Genomic DNA, 25,680 nt, shown 5'->3' with positions numbered 1-25,680 from the left:
TGTTTAATTCATTTCTCTCAATGTAGGCAATGAAATTTCACATGCTCAGATTTTCAGTTCTTATACATCTGCTGAGTACTTAGATTCGGTTAGAAAACCTGATTATTCTTGACTTCCCCAGGAGTTTTATTTCTTATTGATTATTTCTTTCAAACCAAAAAACTAATATTCAACTTCTTTAGGAGCTATGACTAGAAAAAGAAACATTAGTTTGGAAAAAAAAAATAAGAATATGGTCCTTTTAATTCGGAGCCCTGCTGCAGGATCTAAATCTGGGGCTTGCTGTCGCCTGGGTGTTTTCTTCCCGTAATTACGGTATTAGAGAGACATTCCTTTTTTTTTTCTAATTTATTTTATTGTAGTTCATTTACAATGTTGTGATAATTTCTGCTATGTAACAAAGTGATTCAGTTATACATATATACATTCTTTTTCATATTCTTTTCCATTATGGTTTATCACAGGATATTGAATATAGTTCCCTGTGCTATAGAGCTAATTCCGAACTCCCATTCCTTCCCTCCCTCACCTCCCCTCCCCCCTGGCAACCACAGGTCTGTTCTACAGAGGTCTCTTAATGTTTCCTCTTCAAATTAAAAACAAGAAGTTGGAACTGTATCCTAACAGGCAGTCCCGGATGCAGTATTAGAGAAGGTATATTCAAGCCCTGAATCTATGTGTACGCCAACATTTCCTGGCCCACATGCAGAGGAGACTATGGGTAAGTGAATAGTGAGTCCAAGGGTAAGATACCATATGAGGCATGAGAATTCAGTGCCACTGGCTTCGCAACAGCTGTTTCTCCAAAAAAAAAAAAAAAAAAAGCAGCTCTGGTATGCAAAAGTAAAACAATCTTCTCACATTACTTTGCATAAAGATTTCAGCCTCCCAGAAACCAGGAGGCCAATTTATAACCAAGACAGCCCCCAGAAGGGATCCTTTTCTCCCCCACCATCATCCGTGGCCCACGAACACCTGGTGTGTGTCGGTCTGGCAGCTGGGTGAAAACGCCAGGCTCACTTTCTGTTAACAAAACGCACGTGGATGGGCTCCCCTGGCATCAGAAGCCCATGGGTTTTTGCATGAACAGTTTTAGTCCAAGGAGATATTTTGATCTCAAAACGTTGAAGCAACTAAGAAGAGAAAGAGAGAGAGAAGGACTTCAAAATTGGGAAGCAGAAAATTCACAGTACTGCTGGAGTGCCCATACTCCTGTCACAGCCCTGGCTGCAGGGAGCCGAGGGAATGAGAGATGTGGGAAACAGGGCATCAGGTCCTATACAGGAGTCCAGCATGTCCTCTGAGCAACAAGGCCCATGGGACAAAAGATACACAATCAGAATTTAAACTGAGCAGGACCCTGTGGGGCTCCTGGACACAAAAACCTTTCCATGTCCCCCATTTCTTGCTTGGAGGAAATAGGCTTCATACGACTTCCTTGACCTTCCCTGAGTTCCAAAGAGGGGACTCGAGCAGTTACTAATTAGGGAAGGGAGGGGATGCAGAAACAAGGGAGGAGCAGTCAAGAAACAATAGTGCAGCCTTGGGGCAGGGTTCTGGTTCCTCCTCAAGAAATACACATTACAGTATCTTTGAGCACTTCTGCAGAACTAAGGCCCCCACTCAAGTGGAGGATGGTAACTTCAGGATGAGCACAAGATTCCTGGAGCCCCACCCTCTTACCTTACCACCAACCAATCAGCCCTGCAGCCCTTACCCCAAATTTTGCCTATAAAAGCTTCTCCCCACAAACCATCAAGGAGTTCGGGGTTTGGGGGGCATAAGCCTCCCATGTCCTTGCTTGGCCCTGCAATAAACCTTTCTCTGCTTGAAACTCTGACATTTTGGTTTGTTTGGCCTCACTGTGCATTGGGCACATGAACTTTGTTCAGTAACAATGTTCAAATGACTTACACTTTATTAGCTAGTTCAAAGTTCTAACTGTATTACTTCCTCTGTAGGTCTAGAAAAAGAAGGAATCAAAGGAGCAAGGAGGGAAGAGGAACAAAGTGAAATTCCAGGGTTCCTGCTGGTCTGGAATCTGCAGCCACTTCAGTGGTGGTATGGACACAGCAGGGGCACAGCTGTCAGACTTCATCCATTACTGTCTGTAATTTAAATATTCTTCATTTTCACCTTTGATTCCATTTCTCATTTCTGCAGTTCAAAAGGAGAAGCAGCCCTACCTCTCAGGGTGAAACTGGGAAGTTTTAAAGAACACTTAAGTATCCGCCAGCCTCAAGCACTAATCTCCCCACCAAATGGCCAAGGCTTGATTTTCAAAGTCACCTCTAGGCTTAGAAAACAAAAGGCAACCTGCTCTAAGGACCTCTGTCAAAACTACATTGGTTCCTGGAGGGGAGGCAGGGCCTTGCTCAAGAGCCGGTGGGGACAGTGCAGGGTAGCAGACCAGCCATTCATCCCTCCCCTGCTCCAACCTCCTAAGAGAGCATCAGTGCTGGAGAACCTATATTGTCACATGGGATGCAGACGCCCCAGCCCACCCTGACTCTCCAGCCTGGTCTCCCAGGTAAGGCAGCAAGACCCACTGATGGGTCCTCTGGGTGAGCTGGGGCTCCGGGGCTGGAGATCAGGCAGGGAGCAGGGCTGCATTGAAGACACGGGCTAAAATCGTTACTTTGTCATTGTTAGAGAGCCAAGCTGAATGACCTGTATTTAGGCAGCTCTAGAACATTCTGGCATCGAGGTGCCTTCACCTCAACATCTAATCTCTGACCCTTTGTTCTGACCTCACAGGACTGCTCGCACATTCCCATGTGGCAGAAGAAAGAATCACACACAGGTCTCCTCACTCCATGGCCAACATCCCACAGGGCCTTTTTCCTTTCTGAGGGGCAGTACATGCTCATTGAAAAATGAAAACTACACAGGAGATGTAAAAGCAAAAAAAACAAGGCCCCCCTTCCACCTCAAGTCTCCAATTCCCAAGGAGTAAGGGTGTATCTTCTAACCATTCTCCATGCAATATGAATGTCTTGTTCCTGATTTCAAGGAAACACATTAATATTGCAGCATTAAAGCCAAACCTTCCCATAGGCCACAGGCATAAGTCGCTGTTTTGTTGGGATAGACACTATTTATTTGCTTAAGGAAAGCCCTTCCATTACAGGTGTGCTAAGAGAGTTTCTTCATGAATGGGTGTTGAATTTTATCAATTATTTTGGGAGAGGGTCATAAAATTTTTCTCCCTTAATTTGTCATTGTGGTGAATTCTGTCTTGAGGTGGGCCATCTTTGCATTCCTGAACACACCTGATTTGGTGACGGTGCATTTCTGGCCCATACATTGCTGGATTTGGCTTGCCAATTTTTCATTTAATGTATTTTTCATCTTTGTTCATAAATCAGATTGGCCTGTAGTTTTTCTTTCTTATTTTATCCATTCCAGGTTATGACTCTCAAGGTTATACAAGTCTCATAAAAGTGAGACTTCCTTTTTCTATTTTCTATTTGTATAAGATAATGATCACCCGTTCATTGGAGGTTTGATAAAACGTGCCAATAAAACTGTCTAGGTCTGGAACATTTGGTGGGTAGGTATTTTTACTACTGACTCAGTGTATTCAAGGTCTGTTCTCTTTCTTTTGAGTCCATTTGGGTAATTTACACCTTTTCTAGTAAATTGTACATTTTATCTAAGTCTTCAGATGTATTGGTAAAAAAGCTGTTTGCAGTATTTTCTTGATTTAAAAAAAAAATCAACCGCATTTGTAGCTATGTCTCCTTTCTCATTCCTAGTACTGTTTATCTGTGCCTTCTGTTTATTTTTTTCTCTTGGCAATTACAGACAATGATGTTCCCTCTCTATACTTGCGCAAGTAGAAATGAGGGCTCTTGAAGCAAGAACTGTAGCAGGTACCCGTGTATGTTATAGTAGCAAACAAATAAAACCCCCATCACCACCACCAAACACCCAGTTTCTGACCGTCTTCCCACTCCACCATCTGTGCCCTCAGCCGGCCCTCTTGCCCTCAGCACCCGCTATGGTCGTCCAGGCCGTCAGAAGCGGGAAGCGGCCGGGAAGCAGTCAGCCCCCCCGAAAGGCTGCCTGGAAATGGCCTCTGCCCGTCGGAGACGTGGTTGTGGAACACACGGCAGCACTGACGGAGCCAGGACCTTCCCAAACGCAGTCCCCGTGAGCAGACACTGAGAGCAGGTGTGCAGACGACAGAGACTCTGCTTAGACTCTTTTTACTCCTCACACACCCAGAAGGCAGGTATCTGGCCCATTTTGTGGAGGAGGAAACTTGCTCAGAGCGGCTGAGAGGCCCGCCCGTGGTGTCGGAACCGCAAACTGGCAGAGCTGGGGTTGGAATCCATCCTCCACACCGAGATGCCTCCCACCTCGGGCATGACTGGGCCCGGCCAGCGTCCATGGGGCCCACCGCTGCCCGGGACAGCTGCCCTGGAAGGGACGCCTCTCGCCTTGGAGGGCTGCAGCCAGCCGTGTGCCCACAGAGGTGGGACGACCGAGGGACAGGCCGGCGCCCGCTTCTGCGGGTCTCACCAGGTCCCCGGAGCTTTCCCACCAGAGCCAGGGGGGCCCAGCTGGCGTCCTCCCCGCCCACCTCCCTGGCCGTGGCCCTTCACCTCCTCCAGCCCTCCGAGCCTGCCCCCCATGCCCACCCTCCCCCCATGCCCACAATCCCCCACAGGCCGGCCGGGCTTCCCCATCCCTTACGCTCTCTGATGCCATCGTCCGTAAAGGTCCCAACCCCTGAGTGCTCTGCCCTGGGCTCTGCCGGCCTGCGGGAAACACCTCAGTGACATGAGGGGAAATACAGGCAGGAGACAGGACACGTGCCTCGCGCCCTGCACCTGCCACGCGGCAACCGTGGCAAGTGGCTCCAACTCCCTGAGCCTCAGCTTCCTCATCAGTGAAATGGGGAGATGGGTCCCCAGGTCATCCCCTCGTGCTCCCAAAGCCTGGAGTCAATGACAGTAGCTCCCGAGACTTGGGCCCAGGTTTTCCATGGCAGGTTCCCCAAATCTGCAGGAAAGGCTAATGGATAGAAGTTTCTCTACTGCAGGCTTTTCTTGCATAAAATTTCCTTCAGACGTTATTTAGTTCCCGCTGCAGCCTGAACTCAGATACTGTACAAGCGCAAAAGTAAACACTTGAGCCTTTAGAGATTTGCATGTAAGGTATTCTCTCACCAAAACCAAGCCTTCCTGATGTTTCGAAACCCAAACAAGCTTGAGAGCCATCTCCCTGTTTAAAAGACTGATTCACAGAAAACGAGGTGCTGAGGGGGCGTCAGGGGGTGAGTGTGACTTCCTCCATGGTGACGGTGACAGTGACAAGCTCTGAAGGGAGGAGGCCTGGGAGGCCGGGGCTTGAACAGCAGATGCGGCCACCAGCAGGAGCAAAGATGCCCCCATGCCCCACCACATGCACTTCCTTAGACCAAGTGCAGCCCATGGACCACTGACATCAGAATCGCCCAGAGCCCCATCCCAGACCCACCAAGTGACTCTCTCTGTGGCCGGGACCCAGGAGCCTGATTTCGAGGAGCTCCTGGTGACGGGATGGCCCGTAATGTTTGAGGGCCGCTTGCTGGACACTTTCCACTAGCGTCTCTGCAGAGCCCCTGTGGGAGTGCCTGGGCTCCTGTAACCACCCACCCCCGCTACACACACACACACACACACGGACACACACACACATCCCAGTTCTGCCCACGTGACTCCAAGGAGGAAAGAAACAAGGCAGGCGGCCAGGGGGCTAGAGGTGGCTACTGCAGGGGGAGGGGAGGCATTTTAACACATAAAAGGGATTTAACAGGAAGCTCTGAAAGTTTTCAAAATCCTGTTTCCTTGTTTTCCCCTAAGTCTTGATCCAACGGAGCCCAGTCACCTAGACGAAGCCCAGCCCGCAGGCGGGTGCCCAGCCCCCAGGCCCTACCTGGATTACGAGGAGGTGGATCTCCAGTTCTGCAATCCTCCGCCCGATGCAGCTTCGAGCCCCGTAGCCGAAGGGGATGGACCCGAAATTGTCAACCCTGCGCAGGTTTCCGGGCCGCAGCCAGCGCTCAGGCCGGAACTCCTTGGCCCGAGGGAAGTTCTCATCCTCGTAGGAGGTGGCATAGTGGCAGAGGGCCAGCTGGGTCTGAGCAAACCGTTTTCACCAGAAAAGTAATAAAGAACTTAATCAAGGGAAAGCAGAGCAGAGGCCACAGTCCCAGTTGGACCGACCCTCCAGAGATGCTCCGGGCCAGGAGGAGTCATGTAAGGGCCCAAGAGGCCATGCAGACCCAGGATGGCAGGTCCCCCTTCAATTCACACCCTACCCGGAATGGACATCAATGCAGCCACAGAGAAGGCAATTCAAGTCCTTCAGAAACTCTCCCTGGAGGCCTCCGGGGGGAGGGAGGGATGAATAGGCCTGTGAGCTACAGAAATATCTGCCTTTGTTTTTGCCAGAGCAGTATCACACAATCCACATCTCCTTGCTCCTAAAGCCCCATCTTCATCATAAAAATATATGCAGAAGAAAAGGACATCTACAGATATTTGCTTAGGTACAAGGACATCCGAAACATGGAAGCAAATTTCCAATCCAACCGCCCCTGCTCAGCCCAGCCTGGCCATGTCCGCCAAACTCACGCCTCTGGGAATCAGATACCCGCCAACAACCAGATCTTCCTGGGTGACCCGGCCATTCCCCGGCAGCACTGGAAACAGCCTAGAAAGAGCCAACGGGGACGGGACGGGAATGGTGACTTTCAAAATATGTTACTAAACATTTAGAAGTCTGGATATATTGCCATTTTCATTTTCTAAAAAGTAACACACGGTACAGTTTCAACCAGGAAATCTTGCAAGGATCTTCATGGGCTCCCTAGCTTTGCCCAGCAAGTATTCTGGGGCCTCACAGTCAAAAAAATTTATAGAACACAACGCAAAGCCTTTAAAATGCTACTGTGCTCCCAAGAGGAATAATTCTTTTTTTTAAAAAAATAAATAAATTTATTTATTTATTTATTGGCTGTGTTGGGTCTTTGTTGCGGTGCGCGGGCTTCTCATTGTGGTGGCTTCTCTTGTTGCGGAGCACGGGCTCTAGGCACGCGGGCTTCAGTAGTTGTGGTTCGCGGGCTCTAGAGCGCAGGCTCAGTAGTTGTGGCGCACGGGCTTAGTTGCTCCGCGGCATGCGGGATCTTCCCCGACCAGGGATCGAACCTGTGTCCCCTGCATTGGCAGGTGGATTCTTAACCACTGCACCACCGGGGAAGTCCCAAGAGGAATAATGCTGAATTTCTGAAATCTATGCAAGCATGGGACCCCTTTATCAAGGAATAGTTCATAGGACTCAGGGCTCCAAGAAATAGATTCTGAGAAATGCTACATCAGCTTTTGGATTCTCTGGGAAGTGATCCTACGAAAACTCTGAATAAACTTTAATTGACAAATACCAGTTAACACACAGCTGGCTATTTTCTTTCTTTCTCTCTCTCTTCTTTTTACTTTTTTTTTTTTTTGAGATTAAACAGCACGCTGAAGATGGAAGATACAATCCAACTTGAAATATCATTATCAAGTCAGGTTTAAAAGCATTATTTTAGTGTGTACTCTGTGAATAACCTTTGCTCCTTGCCACGGCATTTCCTCCACAGAGGAATGCTGTGGTCACGATCCTGAGCCTCACAGGAGGAAGAACCTTCCCTAGTCACCTAATCCCACCTCCCACCCAAGCCTGCCCAAGACCACCCGCATCCCTCACGCTCCGGCGTTTCCCAGGGTCAGTAAAGTCCTGTCCGGGAGTAAACAAGCCTCACTACTTGGTGTCTCCACCCTGACTAGGAGATTCACACAAAGAGCACAGCAAGCACGTCTAGTAACTGGCCACTCAGCCCAGAACATTCTCCTGACAGCCAGTCTTGCTCTGCTTTATCCTCAGTGGAGCACACTGGGAAACAGTTGATGAAACAAATGTCTAGAGTGAGCACAAAGTTCGAGGATGGCTCTGAAGATCTTTATGAAGAAATGAATATTTCCAACTGTAAAACAGAATAGCCTTTCTGCTGCTCTGCCGAGGGCAGAGAGGAAATAAAATGGTCATGAGTCCCTCCTTCCTAAACATTTCTGCCACCGAGGGTCGCTGGAGTATTGGTTTAGGACCCAGTTTTTAAGTCAAAAGCACATTCATTGTGATAAAGAATCAGAGACTTAACGGACACGGTTTTTGACATGAATTTTGGTGAGCCTTTTACCTCAAGGTTTCCTTAAGCAGAGCTCGGACCAGTGGGACTTTGGGAACGTCTGCAGCCGTGGGAACATGCCTTTCCCCCAAATTCCTCACTATCTCCCGGTACACGGTCTGCTGCACTTCCGGGTGCCTCGCGAGGAGATACACTGCCCAGGACAACGTGAACGATGTCTAATAAAGAAACCGGCAGACACAGGCACATGGGTGAGTAAAATCAAGGATTTCAGCTGCAGGCAACATCGGACGTGAAGTCATGGGAGAATAAGCACAGGTGCAAAGCCATGCCCATATAAGTCCATCGGAGCATTTTATGTCTTACTGAAACAAAAGATGATCTCCTTTAACTCCTCCTGGAAAAAAACTAACAGAGATTTTTGGAAAGTGACATCAACGTTGGGATTCAAGGGCTCTTTCAATGAAGAACCACAGGAAAAATTATTTTGGAACTTTTTAAAATCATTGAAGAGAAATCTGCCTCCTCTTCCGTGGAGTTTGAGAGCACGTAGGAATGCTGGTCAAGCCTGGAAGTTGTGCCTAGAACTTTCTTCGACCTTCTCTACAAGGGTCACCTGAGTTTTGCTAGAAAGGACCTGAGGCTGCCCATCAGCCTGAGAACTGCATCCTGCAGGCCCATGGCTGGGCAAGGGCTGCTCTGGTTGCCCTAATCTAGAGGAGATGGGGGAGAGGGGGACGGGAGGGGGTGGTCACAGGACTATTACTGGTCCACTCATCGTTCCCATGCACTTATCAAGCAAAGCACCATATAAGGATTGAATGGCATTTGCACAAAGCAGTATCATTGTTTACACCACTTCCTAAACTGAAGAATTACATTTCTGGTTATTGAGAATAAATAATTCTATTTTATACCCTAGATTCCAAGATTTTCACTAAAATCAATACTATTATCTATGTGACTGTAGTTCACTCTCTTGTAAATGAGGAAATTCCACAGCATAAGTGTCCTTTCTTTCATCTAAAAAAATCTAACTTAAGTAGGCCATCTTGATGTTATTTCCCTCTAATAGATATTATGTATTTTTAGAGGGCAAGCTTTCCTGTAATATACAACGTAACGTGCAAGTTCTTCCTTATAAATGATAAGGAAATAACTTAGATGCTTCCTATGAAAAGAACAGAAAACTTCTATTAAAATCACATTTTCATGGAAAAACCAAATGTGGTATAGCCATACAATGGAATACTATTCAGTAATAAAAAAGAATAAACTACTTTTACAGGCAACAACATCCATGAATTTCAAAATCATTTTGCTGAGTGAAGGAAGCCAGACACAAAATACATACCGTATGATTCCATTTATATAAATTTCTAGAAAAATGCAAACTGATTTCTAGAAAAATGCAAACTGTTATGACACAGTGTCAGAAGGCAGTTGCCGGAGGGGAGGGATGGGAGGGATGGACTGAAATGGGGGTGAGGAACTTGCAGAGGTGGTAGCAATGTCCAGGATCTTAACTGCAGTGCTGGTTTCAAAAATGATTGCAGCTGTGCTTATCCTGTATCAGTCAACAATCTGTATCGAATTGTACCGTTTAAATGGATGCGGTTTATTGTGCATAAATTATGCTGCAATGAAGTTGGCTTTTTAAAATAACATTTTAAAAAATGAGCGTGAAGTTTCAAGAGTTTTTCTCCTGATGTTCCCTTCACGTAGGTAAGAATCCTCTCTGCCCTCCATCTCACGGTGATGCTCTGTGTTACCACCAGAGGGCAATAGTAGCATGCATCTGAATCAGCTTAGACACAAGGCCGTTCATTCCATCATTGCTTCTCCACTCAAGCAAACCCACGCTGTCACATTCACACGGTTAATCAGAACTTTCATCGCTTGCATTGCCCGCATTGATTAGTTTGTATTTAATTCATATACTTTTTGCTTTATTGTTGAAGATGATCCCTAAGAATAATGAATTTATGTGAAGTTTTTTTGCTCTTACATGTTTAAGTGACTTCATAATAAAAATGTCAACCGTGGGGTTTTTGTCTACCTCTAAAAAGGAGATTTGTGCTTTCCTCAAGTCCGGGAAGCACTCCTGTGAAGGAAAAACCTTGAGGCAAGATTAGCTGTTTCATTTTCCCACCTGTTAAATGAAGACAATAACACCTACCTCAGAGGATTCCGTGTGAACAGAAGGGTGCTTACAGATGTGCATTGGAGACACAGTAAATCACCAAATGTACTGTCTTAATCGTCATTATTTCACTCAACTGACTTTTCTTCCACCAATTACCAAAAGCCTGGCCCTTCTTTTTCTTATTTCACCACTTTCTTTTAGCAAATTTAAAATTTTTTTCTGTACATATACTCACAAGTATATCATTTTTTATACTTGAGTAAATGTATCCGATTATACGTAAGTTTTTGGAAGGAACTTGGCTTCCACACCCCTGTGCCAGCCCCGCCCCAGCCCAGGAACCCACGTTAACCATCCAGGGTGCAGGGTCCATACTTTCCTCCACGCCCAGCAGTCACTTAGCGATACACACGTGCACACGGACAGATGGGACGGGGGCCACTGTTTTACTAACGGGAACACAGGATGTACACGCTTTTCTGCATCTTCATTTCTCACTTAGTAATAGGGTATGGAATTCCCTCCAAATCAATGGGCAATGCTTTGTTTCATTCTGATATTGAGCCCTCGTTGGTCATAGTGTATTATTCATCTGCTACACTAACTGAATCTATTCACTAGGATTTAAAATTGATATATGTACATATTCATAAGTCAAACTGCTTATTAAACTTTTCTTTCTTTATGATTTCTTTAGCAGGTTTTGAAGTTATGCTGACTTTATCAAATGAACTAGGAAGTTCTCCATAGCCCGGAATATTTTAAATGGTAAATAAGAGGGTTTTTAATGTTTGTACCCTCTTCATTTCTTTTTTTTTTTTTTTAAGATTTTTTTGATGTGGACTATTTTAAATGTCTTTATTGAGTTTGTTACAATCCTGCTTCTGTTTTATGTTTTGGTTGTTTGGCCGCAAGGCATGGGGGATCTTAGCTCCCCGGCCAGGGATCGAGCCCGCACCCCCTGCATTGGAAGGTGAAGTCTTAACCACTGGACCGCCAGGGAAGTCCCTTCATTTCTGATATTATGAAACAATGGAGAAATGTTTGCAAATCAGGAATGATTTTAAACTTTAAAACATATTGCTACTTTGTGTGTGTGGTAATAGAATTGGGTTATGTTATTTACAGAATTCATCGTGCACCTTAGTTTATATTAAAGAAAAGAAAAAAGGTCGAGTTTTCTCCTGGAGACCCTCAGCAGTGAAGCAGACGTTCAGCTAGTACAAACAAGCATGGTCCTCTTAAAGTATCTGCCATCTGTCCGATTCGTCTGAAAGGCCCCCAGCTTTAACTGTGCTCTGCTGAGAAGAAAGGAGAGCTGAGAGCTCACCGTGTCCACGCCGGCCAGCAGCATCTCGGTCAGGTTGGCGTAGATTTCCTCCCGTGTCAGCTCCTGGCTGAGGAAGAGGTACGTGAGCAGGCCCCCTCTCGCTCTCTCCCCTCGGTCCATTTGGCACTGTATGTCCCTCAGCTTGTTGTCAACGTGGATTTGGCCTGTTTGAAAACAGTGTTACTTTTGAAAGAAGTTTTGGTTAAGAATCGCTTCTTCAGGGCTTCCCTGGTGGCGCAGTGGTTAAGAATCCACCCGACAATGCAGGGGAGACGGGTTCGAGCCCTGGTCTGGGAAGATCCCACATGCCGCGGAGCAACTAAACCCGTGCGCCACAACTACTGAGCCTGCACTCTGGAGCCCGTGAGCCACAACAATTGAGCCCATGTGCCACAACTACTGAAGCCTGCACACCACAACTACTGAGCCTGCGCTCTAGAGCCCATGAGCCACAACTATTGAGCCCGCATGCCACAACTACTGAGCCCACGTGCCACAACTACTGAAGCCTGCACGCCACAACTACTGAGCCTGCGCTCTAGAGCCCGTGAGCCACAACTATTGAGCCTGCGTGCCACAACTATTGAGCCCGCGTGCCACAACTACTGAGCCCGCTCGCCTAGAGCCCATGCTCCGCAACAAGAGAAGCCACCGCAAGGAGAAGCCTGTGAACCACAACAAAGAGTAGCCCCCGTTCACCACAACTAGAGAAAGCCTGCGCGCAGCAACAAAGACCCAGTGCAGCCAAAAATAATACATAAATTAAATAAATAAATGTATTTTTTTAAAAAGTGAGAAATCTGTCACGTTACTTGTGGTCACAACCCACGTGCTTTTTGCTCATTTGAGAAACCAATCTAAAAGTTCTTGAGTCCAAATAGCATGTAACTCCATTGGGGTATCCCCTGCAGTAATACCCACTGTCTGCGTGAGTGTTAGATACACAACTAGGAGGAAAGTCAGGTCCATCTGATTCTATAAAAGGTGCCCTGACTCTTCTCTTACTGAATTTGAAGAGTCCATCCCAGGACCTGCAGAATTCCTGCCAAGGTTTGGGGATGAGCGGGCGGAGCCACCTAGGGATGGCACCGGCGTACATGGACGTCTTGAACGTGCAGAACATGAGCCCCAGGGCCTCGATGTAGTCCATCGTCGCCTGCGGGACGCTGTTCTCCAGGCAGCCCAGACGACTCTCGTAAAGAATGGTGGCCACTCCTGCGCGGGAGAGAGGTTACAACCCTTCTTCTTCTTCTTCTAGATTATTCACAGCATCCACATACGATACCTGGCCATAAATGTAACTTTCAAAAGTGGTCCAGGGACTTCCCTGGTGGCCCAGTGGTTAGGACTCCTCGCTTCCACTGCAGGGGGCCTGGGTTCCATCCCTGGTCGGGGAACTAAGATCCCACAAGCCTCGCAGTGCAGCCAAAAAAATAAAAATTTTTTTAAAAAGTGGTCCAGGTGCCTACCCGTGAGGTTTTCTCTACCAGGTCCTGACCCCCAGGGCGCTGTGGGTTCAATGCTGACAAACCCTCTGCCTCAGTGCGCCCTCAGCTCAACAGTCTGTTCAAGACCCACAAGGCAGAACTCCCAACCTTTCAGCCAGTTGCCCAACTTTGGGGAGTTGAAAGGTGGCTCCTCCTGGCCGCACATCGGGGAGCCCCAGGACGAGCTAAGGGGGCAGAGGAAAGGGCCTCTGTGAACCAGGGAAGGGCAGGATTTTGCAGTGTGTTTACAACTCACTTCTCTGTTGATTTTGTTACTATTTTTAGAGAGCATTAATACCAGAACTTTAAAAAGTTAACGTAAAAATTAAATTTGAAGAAACTTTTTTTTTTTTTAATGGGAAATCTGGACTTCCCTGGTGGTCCAGTGGTTAAGACTCCGCGCTTCCACTGCAGGAGGCCTGGGTTCCATCCCTGGTCAGGGAAGTTCTGCATGCCACGCGCAATGCAGCCATAAATAAATAAATAAAAATAAAAATGGGAAAGCTAATAGAATTCTCCAAAAACCCAGGTACAGAAAAACATGTTTGGTATGCTACCATTTTTTTTTTAAGTAAAAAGAATACTCACACGTATTTCTTTGTATGAACATAAAATATCCCTTGAAGAAGCTGGTGACCTAGCTGGGTCAGGAGAGGGGTAGACTTTTCCATGAGTACTTTTTGGGTTTGATTTTTGAACCATGGGAATGTGCTACCCATCTAACATGGATTTTAAAAGCTAGAATGATTATAGTACATGCCCTCTAGACCCCTGTTGCTTTTCAAACTGTGCTAAAACAAAATGTGTAGTAATTAGGAGCATGGTTCTTGAGTTAGAGAGACCTCAATTTGAAACTAAGTTTCTGCCACTAAAAATGGGGGTTAGTTTTTCAGTTCCCCCATTTGTGAAAGTGTCGGTCAACCTGGTTCCATTAGCACTGTGACAATTACATGTACGTATGTATGGGGCTTAGCACATTGTCTGGGACATAGGAGATGCTCAATGAGTGATAACAACCATATTTTGGTAAATGTCCATTCTTCCATCTTCCCCACCTCCTGAATTCACCTACCTTCCATTGAATATTTGAAGAAAAGGTCATTGATGTTGGTCACAGTCTCCCCATCTTCTGCCTGGCTCTTGAGGAAGTAGATTCTTTTAATTAAATCAGCAATAACTTGGTTGATTTCTCCTGCAAAAATGGCCACATCTTTCGGTTTCAGAATTCTTTGTCTCAACACACTTCTCATCTTGAGCCACTGTTCACCGTCCCTAGAATAAAGTGAATTCCAAATAACCTTACTTATAGTGATATTCTAGGAAGGAATTCAGAGTATCTCTGCAAAAATTTCCCAGCAATAAAGAGTCAACAAGATCTGCCAGTCCAAATGGGATGAAGACAGGACAGACACTGCAAAGAGAGGGGAGTGATGGTATTACTCCCCAGTTCATGTGTAAGGACATGTATATCAAAAGAGCCAAAAATAGAATTTCTAAACCAAAGGGATTTGGACCAGGGGATCTGCAGGTGCTCTGTTTTCTCCTCCCTGCCTGAGGCTGTACCGATTCACTCTTGGAAGACTCAGAGGTGTATAATAACCACAGCCTGTTATAAGGCAGGAACGCCATCACATGGCGATCAATGCTGAAGTTCGCAGCCCCTCCTGGAGGTCTCCTAAAACAGTTCACCACCCTCACCCCTGTGCACAGACGGGCTCTGTGAGCTTCAACCCCCGCAGTGGTCACCGAATGGACACCTAAAGCCACAAAGCGTTCCTTGAAAAATGGCTCCTCTCCATCACTCGGCTAGTGGGATCCCCACCTTGTCCCTGCCACCACATCTCTTCCCAGAGGGTTTTAGGAGATTTTAGGAGATCACACGTGAGGCTCTTTTGATACTATTCCACTGGGAGTTCTGTGCTTTATTAATAGCTGGTTTTAGGAGCCCAGCGTTCAGGGAGGGGGGGCGGTCCCTGGGCTCCCCGCTCCTGCTCGTGGCTCAGCCTGGCCTCACATACTCACGCGGAGATGAGCCCGGTGGATCTGCCCCGTAAGTCTCGGTACTCCTGCCAGGACCCCATGTTGGCTCTCTGGGGCGCGGCCCCCTCTGCCCGGAGCACCTGAGCCACCAGGTCTCGGTCTGCAACAGATACTACAAACTGAGGACCAAAGTGAGACTTGAAGATTTTTCCATATTCCCGTGTGTGTTTCTGCTGCAAAACCATGGAGAAATCAAAAAAGGAAAAAATACACAGATATGATATACCTTTGACACGGACATTCCTGGATGTTAGGGGAGCAGAAAACTGGGGCAGAGGGAAGCTCTGCATTATGCAGAACTGAATCAGAGTGGCCACTTTACTTACGGTTACCAAGGGGGAAAGGAGGGGGCAGGGATAAGTTGAGAGTTTGGGATTGACATATACACACTAGATAGCTAATAAGGACCTACTGTATAGCACAGGGAACTCTACTCAGTACTCTGTAATGACCTACATGGGAATAGAATCTAAAAAAGAGTGGATGTATGTATATGTATAACCGATTCACTTCGCTGTACAACAGAAACTAACACAACATTGTAAATCAACTCTACTCCAATAAATATTAATTAAAACAAAAAAAGAGTGGTTGCTTTAAGTATTCCTGAGGTAAACATATTTTCACATCATTAATCATATTCATAGAAGTTTTCCTAGTTCTTTAAAGATGTGTGTTTAAAAAAAAACCTTAGCTGTGTGAAGCAATGTGAGAGGAATGTGGCTGTAGATGAACTGCAGGGTCTTAACTGTCCTGAGTCAAACAGGCTCTGCCTGCCCCTTTCATTCAGACACTCAGCAGCCGCCCAGCCTGCCCTGTGAAGAAAGCTCCCTGCAGGAAATCTGTAATAAACCTGTAAAAATGCCCCCAGCAAAAAAATGAAAGAAAAGGCACCCTGATTGGAAAGGGAGAAGTAAAGCTGGCTCTATTCACATATGACATGATCTCGTGTGTAGAAAATTCTAAGACATCCGCTAAAAATCATGTTCAGTAACTTGCAGGATATAAGATCAATATACAAAATTCAATTGTATTTCCACACACTAGCAATGAACAATCCAAAAATAAAATTAAGAAAGCAATTCCATTTACAATAGCATCATGAAGAATAAAATACTTGGGAATACATTTAATAAAAGAAGTGTAAAACTTACACTCCGAAAACTGCAAAAGATCATTGAAAGAAATTAAAGACCTACATAAATGGAATTTATTTATTCCATGTCGATGGAATGGAAGACTTAATATTATTAAGATGGCAATACTTCTCAAACTGATCCGTAAATTCAACATAATCTCTATCAGAATTCCAGTGATTCAGAACAGCAAAAACAATCCTAAAAAAGAACAAAGTTGAAGGACTCACAGTTCCCTATTTCAAAGGTTACTATAAAAGTAATGAAGACAGTGTGCTACTGGCATAAGGATGGACATCTAAATCATTGGAATAGAATTGAGACCCCAGAAATAAACCCATACATCTAAGGTCAATGGATTTTCAAAAAGGGTGCCAAGACAATTAAATGGGAAAGAATAGCCTCTTTAAGAAAAGACACTGGGAAAATTGGATCGCCACAAACAAAAAATAATTTGTACCCTTATCTCACACCACATACAAAAACTACCTCAAAGTGGACCAAAGACTAAATGCAAGAGCTAAAACCACAAAACTCTTGGATGAAAACATAGGGATAAATATTCATGACCTTGGATTTGGCAATTGTGTCTTAAGATATGATACCGGACATTACCAAGAAAGTGAAAGACAATCCCTAGAATGGAGAAAATATTTGCAAAGTACATATTTGATAAGAGATTTATGTCTAGAATATATAAAAAAACTATTACAACCCAACAGTAAAAAACAACAACAACAAATAACCCAATTAAAAACTGGGCAATTATTTGAATGGACACTTCTCCAAAGAAGATATCGAAATGTCTAATAAGCACATGAAAAGAAGCTCAACATCATTAGTCATTAGGGAAATGCAAATCAAAACCACAATGAGATATCACTTCCCACATACTAGGATGCTTATAATCAAAAAGACAGGTAATAACAAGTATTGACAAGGATGTGGAGAAATCAAAACCCTCTAGCACTGTTGGTGGAATATAAAATAATGCAGCCACTTTAGAACAGTCTAGCAATTCCTCAAAAGGTTAAATACAGAGTTACTATTTGACACAGCAATTTCACACGTAGATATATACCCAAAAGAAATGAAAACATAACAGCCAAAAGGTAGAAACAATCCAAATGTCTATCAACTGATGAATAAGTAAGCAAAATGTGGTCTATCCACACACTGGAATATTATTTGTCCATAAACAGGAATGAGGTACTATTACATGTTACAACATGGGTGAACCTTGAAAACATTATGCTCAGTGAAAGAAGCCAGACAAAAAAGACCACATATTATATGATTCCATTTATATGAAATGTCCAGAATAGGCCAATCTATAAAGACAGAAAGTAAATTATTAGTCGTTGCTTAAGGCTGGGGGAATGAGAGGGTTGGGGAGTGATAGCTAAAGAATACAATATGGGGTTTCTTTTTAAGGTTATGAAAATGTTCTATAATTGATTGTGGTGATGGTTGTATACTTTAAGTGGGAGAATTGTATGATATGTGAATTATATCTCAATGAAGTTGTTTCCAAAAAAAGAAATCACAATAAATGTAAATGGATTAAACAGTCCAGTTAAATAATTAAAGAAGGAAGGAGAGAAAGTACCCTCCAGCATGGCTCAGCATGACATAGGCATGGGGACTTCCCTGGCGGTCCAGTGGTTAAGAATCCATGCTTCCAATGCAGGGGGCATGGGTTAGATCCCTGGTCACGGAACTAATATCCCGCATGCTGTGTGGTGTGGCCAAAAAAAACACAAAACCATGACATAGGCAGTGTTAAGCATGGGGAAAATGACTACGTCCCTCTTTGGCATCTGCCAACATTTCTTATCACTCCAACTCTCAACCACGGAAATGGCGGGCCAGAGGGTCTGTCATCTCTCCACTCTTCTGCTCTCAGGTAGAAGCTGTTTGCTTCTTTGTGGACCTGATTGAAGTCCCACTGCCTGGAGATGAAGACACTCAGACTCAACTGGGATGTGTCAGGTGCCAAGGGATCACTCTGCCTAACAAACAGGTGACCCCAAAAGGGTATTTCTCCAGGTCTCTGATAGGATGACTGTTACCGGAACTACTGGGAGATGGGCCACTCCTCGGGCAAATCCAGCTACTGAATGGGCACAATCAGACAAGGGAGCCACTGACCAAGGGGCAAAAAGAACGAGATGAAGGACACAGGTAGTTTATGACCCTTTTTGGTGGAGGGCCAAGGAATGACACAGTCAGCCACAAACTCAGTTTGTGTAGCCAGCTGGAGCACAGACTCTGGAGTTGGAATCTCGGCTCACAGTTTACTAGCTGGGTGACCTTGGGAAGTTAGGTTCCACTGGGTCTCAGTTTCCTCACCTGCAAAATGGAGAGATAATAGAAATTACCTCCCATGGAGGACTTAAAACTGTGCCTGGCACATGAAAAGTGTTCCAGAACTGTTCATTCCTCTTATGTATTGGTAATTATTACAGTTTACAAAGCCCTTCCACAGCCCTGATCACACGACCTCACAATAACCCGTGAGATGGATGAGAATTGTTATAGACTCCCGCACAGAGGAGGAAACTGTGCTCCAGCGAGAAGAACTGATTGGCCAAGATTCCACAGGTGCTTGTAAAGGGCTGCTATGTAACGCAGGACCCTCCTGCTCTGTCGTACCTGGCGACCTTGATCGCTGTGTCTGCTCTGCCACTAACCAGCTATGTGACTGTGGGCAAGTCACTCAGCCAACACTTTGGGCCTTTTCCACATGTAAAGTGAAAGACCTGGACCCTATAGATGAATCCCTTGTGAGACAGCATTCTGTGATTACAAGTCGAGTGAAAGGAAACTGGACTTGAGGTAACAGAATAATTCTCTTCCTCCTCAGAAATGCCTTAGGGGTGACCTGGAGAGCATGGGGAGAGGGTTTTACTAGAACCTTATCCAGTCTAGAGCAACCTGTATTGAACTTGTCAATAAATAAATAACATTTTTTTTTTTACCGTATTTGAAAACTATCATCTTGATATCTTATGTTCAGATTCCACATGGAACAGAAAAAATCATTTTTGACCCCTAGAAACATGTTTGGGAAGAAATCGTGTAGAGTTCATGTGGGGCATGGAGAGGAGGGGGCCAACTGGAATTTCAGTCAAATTAAAATTGCTCCTCTTACTCCACTGTTTGTTTGTTTGTTTTTCTATCAATGAAGTAAGTTTCTGCTTCTCCAGCTGTAGCTGTGGCCTCTGCACCATCATGTAGGTTAAGGGTTGAGGGAATGAATGTATGCACGAATGAGCAAAACCCAGGTGGGTGGTTACAAAAAGCTTCCTCTGAGAAGTTTCTGAAGGTTGAAGGGTGAGCTTTGAACAAAAAGAAGTGAGTAGTGGGGAAGGAGGATGTTCTCCGAAGAGGTCAAAAGGCCCAGGTCCCAGAGATCACAGCGGGCGCTGGGGTGGCAGCCCTGAGAAAGTGACGGAGGCAAGGGGCGAGCAGCTGCCATAGCAAATGGGAGCGAATGGATTTGACGACGCTTAAAGGTGGGGGTCACCTTGCAATGAAAGACGCGATTTGAGGTGGGCACGGGAAGGGCAAAACTCAGGGTCAAGATGAGCCGCCGTGCAACGAGCCGGCTCCCAGCACTCCGACGGGCTTGCTGGACCGGTTGGGTCCTTCCTAAGTCCCTGCCCAGACCTGGCTTGACGCCGAGGTTCACGAATTTTCGTTTGTCTTCCCATCACTTAGAGATTACATAACTCGGAGCCTCCGAACCCCTCGCTGTTGTTTTTTTTTTTTTTTTCAATTATAAAACACAAACAAAAAGGACTAGGAACGTACGCAACCTGTCCTCGGCCGCGTAAAGACCCGCAGGGCTCCTCACCCGCCGCGGGAGCGGTGCTGCTCACGGGCCTCCCTCGGGACGGTCCCGGGAGGCCGGGCGGCGGCTCCCCGCGCCCCGACTCCGCAGGCCCGCCCGCCGGAGCGTACGGCGCGTGGGGGCCCAGCGGCTCCAGGGCGGCCCCTGCCCGTGACCCCCTCCTCCGGCGCCCCTCTACGGTGCCCTCCCTGGAGCCTTTCCCGGGATTCTCTCCCCGGGTCCCCTCCCCGGCGCCCCCTCCCCGGGATCCTCTCCCCGGGTCCCCTCCCCGGCGCTGCCTCCCCGGGATCCTCTCCCCGGATCCCCTCCCCGGCGCTCCCTCCCCGGGATCCTCTCCCCGGATCCCCTCCCCGGCGCTCCCTCCCCGGGATCCTCTCCCCGGATCCCCTCCCCGGCGCTCCCTCCCCGGTTTCCTCTCCCCCGTCTCCTCCCCAGCGCTCCCTCCCCGGTTTCCTCTCCCCCGATCCCCTCTCCGGCGCTCCCTCCCCGGGATCCTCTCCCCGGGTCCCCTCTCCGGCGCTCCCTCCCCGGGATCCTCTCCCCGGATCCCCTCCCCGGCGCTCCCTCCCCGGTTTCCTCTCCCCCGATCCCCTCTCCGGCGCTCCCTCCCCGGGATCCTCTCCCCGGGTCCCCTCTCCGGCGCTCCCTCCCCGGGATCCTCTCCCCGGATCCCCTCCCCGGCGCTCCCTCCCCGGGATCCTCTCCCCGGATCCCCTCCCCGGCGCTCCCTCCCCGGGATCCTCTCCCCGGATCCCCTCCCCGGCGCTCCCTCCCCAGTTTCCTCTCCCCGGATCCCCTCCCCGGAGCTCCCTCCCCAGGATCCTCTCCCCCGTCTCCTCCCCGGCGCTCCCTCCCCGGTTTCCTCTCCCCCGATCCCCTCTCCGGCGCTCCCTCCCCGGTTTCCGCTCCCGGGTCCCCTCTCCAGAGCTCCCTCCCCGGGATCCCTCTCCGGCGCTCCCTCCCCGGTTCCTCTCCCCGGATCCCCTCCCCGGAGCTCCCTCCTCGGGATCCTCTCCCCCGGTCTCCTCCCCGGCGCTCCCTCCCCGGTTTCCTCTCCCCGGATCCCCTCCCCGGAGCTCCCTCCCCGGGATCCTCTCCCCGGGTCCCCTCCCCGGAGCTCCCTCCCCGGTTTCCTCTCCCCCGGTCTCCTCCCCGGCGCTCCCTCCCCGGTTTCCTCTCCCCGGATCCCCTCCCCGGAGCTCCCTCCCCGGTTTCCTCTCCCCGGATCCCCTCCCCGGCGCTCCCTCCCCGGGATCCTCTCCCCGGGTCCCCTCCCCGGAGCTCCCTCCCCGGGATCCTCTCCCCGGTCTCCTCCCCGGCGCTCCCTCCCCGGTATCCTCTCCCGGGTTTCCCTTCCCGGCGCTCCCTCCCCGGGCCTCGTCCCCGGCGCCTTCCCGCCGGAGCGAGCCCCCTAGCGCTCCCGGTCCCCCGCGCGCAGCCTACCTGGATCTCGTGGATGCGGCTGAAGCCGTCCTTCCAGAAGAACTCTACCAGGTTGGCGAGGGTCCGGGGCCCCGGCATGGCGGCGAGGCTCCGGGGCCCCCCTGTCCGGCCCCCGGCCCGCGGCGCCCCCGGCCGCCCGGCTCCTTTGTCCTCGGCCCGCGCCCTCGCCGGGAGCCTGGCGTCCGTGGGCCGAGGCTGCCAAGGGCCCCGCTCGGGCGCCGGGCGCAGACGGGCTTTGAGTATCCGCGCCAGCAGAGCCATTGCGATCCTCTGCGTTGGTTGGTTTGAGCAGTTTTTTGTTTCGAGGGCTGCCCTTTGCCCCTTGCTTGGTTTAACTTGCTCGAGCAGAGCTCCTGCGAACTCCTATGGCCTGGGCATCAGTTTACACAGACCGTTATTAAACGCTCCCTCCCCTAAGGCTGGGGAAAAGGGGGTGGTCTGCGATTAGACTGCCAGAGAAGTGAAGCGGTTATTATTTTTTCTTCACATCAGATTAATTAAGCGTTCTTTGAGATCAAAAAGTTTTAAGGCCAACGCGACTTCCAAGCATGGCCAAAAAAAAAAGAAAAAAAAAGAAAAGCCTACTGGGATTTTTAAAATTATTTCCCTCCTTAAAAATTACTATAGAGAGTTTACCGAAGAACGCTAATTTGCCCTTTTTGTATTTTAAAAACAGTTCTTTGTGATTTCAAGTTATACAATTATAATTCAATCACAAAATGAGAACAAAAATGTTAGATGACCTTGCAGTAGTTCACAGTATTGTAAAATGACCACATTATTATTTTAGCACGTTTCCATAATGAAAAATATGCTGTCTCTATTGATGGTTTTTATGGGTCTCAATTTTATCCGAGCACACAGTACACATTGGAAATGATAGTGAGGAGTATGATGAGGGGTGAGGGACTTTTCTTTGGACATTTGGCTTTTTTTCTTCTGGTCTCCCACAAGGACTGGTCCTGTTGCACAATGCTTAGGGAAATGAACTCACCTCCACGTGAAGGTGAGAAGAAAGAGAACTTTGCCAATATAGGTTTAGATCTCAGTGCCAAGCTGCAGAAGGGAAGCTCCCCACCACAAAGAGGGAGGGGCCCTTGGCATGGGAGGGGCCCTTGGCATGGGAGGGGCAAGAAGTGTGTCATCTGGTTTCAGGAAGGGAGCCCAGATTCTGAGCTAGCAATTCAACAACTTACTCTGAAAACTGAGAACATTATTTAAAGATTTCATAACAGCTTGTACTCCTGCATCTAAACGTTAAAAAAAAAAAAAAAGTCTACGAAGTATTGTTACTTTTTGATTAGTAGTTTATACCTTTACAAGTCTGTTAAATGTACATTTCATTTAAATATTTGTAAGTATGTAAGTGAAACAAAGAAGACCAGAGTTATTCCGTTTCTACAATTTGATTAATAAATACTTAGCAACTCTTATTTATAAGGCACTATAGCTGCAAGGGACTCAAAGAGTAAGATATTAAACCTGCCTTTAAGGAGCTCATAACCCACAAGAAGAATAAAACAGTACACAAATACACACCAGATTAGCATAAGTGCCATAAAACTGGTACAGAATATGATTGGAATTTGTGGGCAGGGCGATCACGTCCACTTATAGGGTAGGAAGGGGTGGGGCAGGAGAGAGACCTCCTGAAAGAAAGAGGCTTTTAGGCAAGGTTTGAAGAGAGGGCTCAGATTCAAGAGGCAGAGTGTGAAGAATGGCACAATCACTTTGTTCCTAGAGATTTTTTGAAGTATTTCTGAGGGTTACTGCTCCTCAGGAACAAAGAAATCATTAAAGAACCATATATGTAAAAGGCAATTCAGTCCATTCTAGACAAGGAACTGTTCGAGATAGATTTACATATATAATGGTGTAAAACACAGCTGCTTCTCTATTAGGGAAAAGGGTATAAAGAACGATAAGGAGGAAGAACGATTTCACGGTACATAGACACAGGTTTTCACGGAGCACACCTGAGCTCATGTCTCCTAAAGCTGGTTTCAAAATTGTGGATACAAATAAAGTTATCCGTTCTTGATATTTGCCTCAAGCTCAGTGAAAGTAAGCAAGAGGCTATTTTAGAGTCTCAGTACATTGGTATAAATTATCAATCAGAAATTCTGCAGTAGAACAGGATATTGTTTTGTGGCTAACTATTATTAGTGGAAAACATACATGAATCCAGACATAGACGAAATCATTCGGATTGGGAGAATTTTTTTGTGTGCTAATCAAAAATAATTGTAAAAGTAACTGTTACTTTGGTCTATCCAGCTTTCTTCTAATGAATATTGCTTTATATTTTTTTAAAAAATGGTTATTTAAAACAAATGAGTCTCATAGCTGTGGGGAACTCTAGTGGAGAGGAAATAAAGGATGGAATGTTATAAGAATCTTAAACATAAGTAAAAAAATAACTGAAAAAATTTTTTTCCAGAATAGGAAATACCATCCATGTGTTTGTTCCTTCCCCGCACCACCACCACCCCCCACAGTGAGCAAGAGAAACAGAAATGAGACTCCAACTTCAAGGAAACAGAACAGCACCATCTGTCCAAGTCTGACCTGAAACCAGACTTTGTACAGATGTTTTCCCTCAAGAAAACCAGTCTGTTGGCAGTACATAGGGAAACTATGAGCTGCCTTTACCCAACAAAAAAGGAAAATAAGATTGCCCTCTGAAAGTTAGACAAATAAATACACAAATTATTAGTCATCTGTGGAAGTAAAACCAAGAGATAGTATTTAATATCTCTCAAAACTCTAATCAAGGCGACCTCAGATACATCTCAGGATGCAGAACTGGAATATGGGCGCTGTTAGGTAAGCAAAGTTCAATGAATTATGCTTGGAATAGAACAGGGATGATCAAAATGGGTCTCCGAAAAGATAACTACCATACAAGACATTCTAGAAAGCAAGGTTCTGAATTCCAAAACCCAAACTTGCTGGTCATGGTGGGGTAGGAATAATTTACCAAGCTTGCTCCCGTCTGGGTGAAATATCTCTCACCCACGCTCGCTTCCTGTGCTCGGATTCCTTGCCCACTGTCTGGTTTCATTTTTCATTTGAAGAATCAATGATGTTTTTTAAAAGAGAATTAATGGGGCTTCCCTGGTGGCGCAGTGGTTGAGAATCTGCCTGCCAATGCAGGGGACACGGGTTCGAGCCCTGGTCTGGGAAGATCCCACATGCCTCGGAGCAACTGGGCCCGTGAGCCACGACTGCTGAGCCTGCGCGACTGGAGCCTGTGCTCCGCAGCAAGAGAGGCCGCGATAGTGAGAGGCCCGCGCACCGCGATGAGGAGTGGCCCCCGCTTGCCACAACTGGAGAAAGCCCTCGCACAGAAACGAAGACCCAACACAGCCAAAAATAATAAATAAATAATTCCTATTTGAATTTCTCCTCCTCCATTAAAAAAAAAAAAAAAATTTTGGTCCATCGGTTCTAATAATTCAATTTCAAAAAATAAAAAAGAATTAATGGTGTGATCTTGTTTCTTCCCCAGACCCATCAGTAAAAAGACAGAACAGCAAGAAAATCAGCCAAAGTTATTCCAGAACCGAGAGCTCTCAACTCCTCCTTCCTGTGAATAAGAAGGTGCTATTTCAGCCACTGCTGACACCCGGCCACAACAATCCCTGTTAGTTCAAGCAAAGAGGAAAAACTACCTCTTCCTACAAAGGTATGTGGGGGGACTTCCCTGGTGGTCCAGTGGTTAGGACTTGGGGCTTTCACTGCCATGGCCCAGGTTCAATCCCTGGTCAGGGAACTGAGATCCCGCAAGCCGTGCGCTTCGGCCAAAAAAAAAAAAAGAAAAGAGAGAGAGAAAGCTATGTGGGAATTCTCCAGTGGGGTTCATCAGCCAGCAAAGCCTTAGAAGCAGTTGTTAAGCTGCCAAACACGTGGGTAATATGTGTAGTAGTATTACTGCATACATGTGTTTACATGTAAATACATGCATCAAATACAAGTGTTTAATACAGGCCAAATACATATTTAGTAGACACGTACTGAGCATCGGGCACTATCCTAGGCACTTCTGCACCCCTTAATCCAC

The 25,680-nt window shown here is 46.9% G+C and overlaps 1 protein-coding gene across 5 annotated transcripts; it reads right to left on the bottom strand.

Annotated features, from left to right (window-relative positions):
- Positions 1 to 884: 884 nt before the first annotated feature.
- Positions 885 to 24,742, bottom strand: CYP27C1 (cytochrome P450 family 27 subfamily C member 1). Of its 5 annotated transcripts, none has more exons than XM_082465901.1 (9): positions 21,618 to 24,742; positions 15,165 to 15,355; positions 14,215 to 14,414; positions 12,661 to 12,870; positions 11,656 to 11,819; positions 8,231 to 8,397; positions 6,627 to 6,705; positions 5,926 to 6,129; positions 885 to 1,133 (listed from the first exon to the last, which is right to left on the bottom strand). In XM_082465901.1, the coding sequence occupies exons 1-9, from the start codon at positions 21,876 to 21,878 to the stop codon at positions 1,017 to 1,019; spliced, it is 1,593 nt and encodes a 530-aa protein (XP_082322027.1). In that variant the 5' UTR covers positions 21,879 to 24,742; the 3' UTR covers positions 885 to 1,016. The 5 variants fall into 5 exon arrangements, with proteins under 5 accessions (XP_082322027.1, XP_082322028.1, XP_082322030.1 ...); XM_082465902.1 differs by having other exon boundaries at positions 15,165 to 15,352; XM_082465904.1 differs by having other exon boundaries at positions 14,215 to 14,334; positions 15,165 to 15,282.
- Positions 24,743 to 25,680: the final 938 nt, after the last annotated feature.

Source organism: Balaenoptera physalus (genome assembly GCF_965194825.1).
Source record: "Balaenoptera physalus genome assembly, chromosome: 6".
Lineage (NCBI taxonomy): Eukaryota > Metazoa > Chordata > Mammalia > Artiodactyla > Balaenopteridae > Balaenoptera > Balaenoptera physalus.
This window is presented reverse-complemented; position numbering and strand designations above follow the sequence as displayed.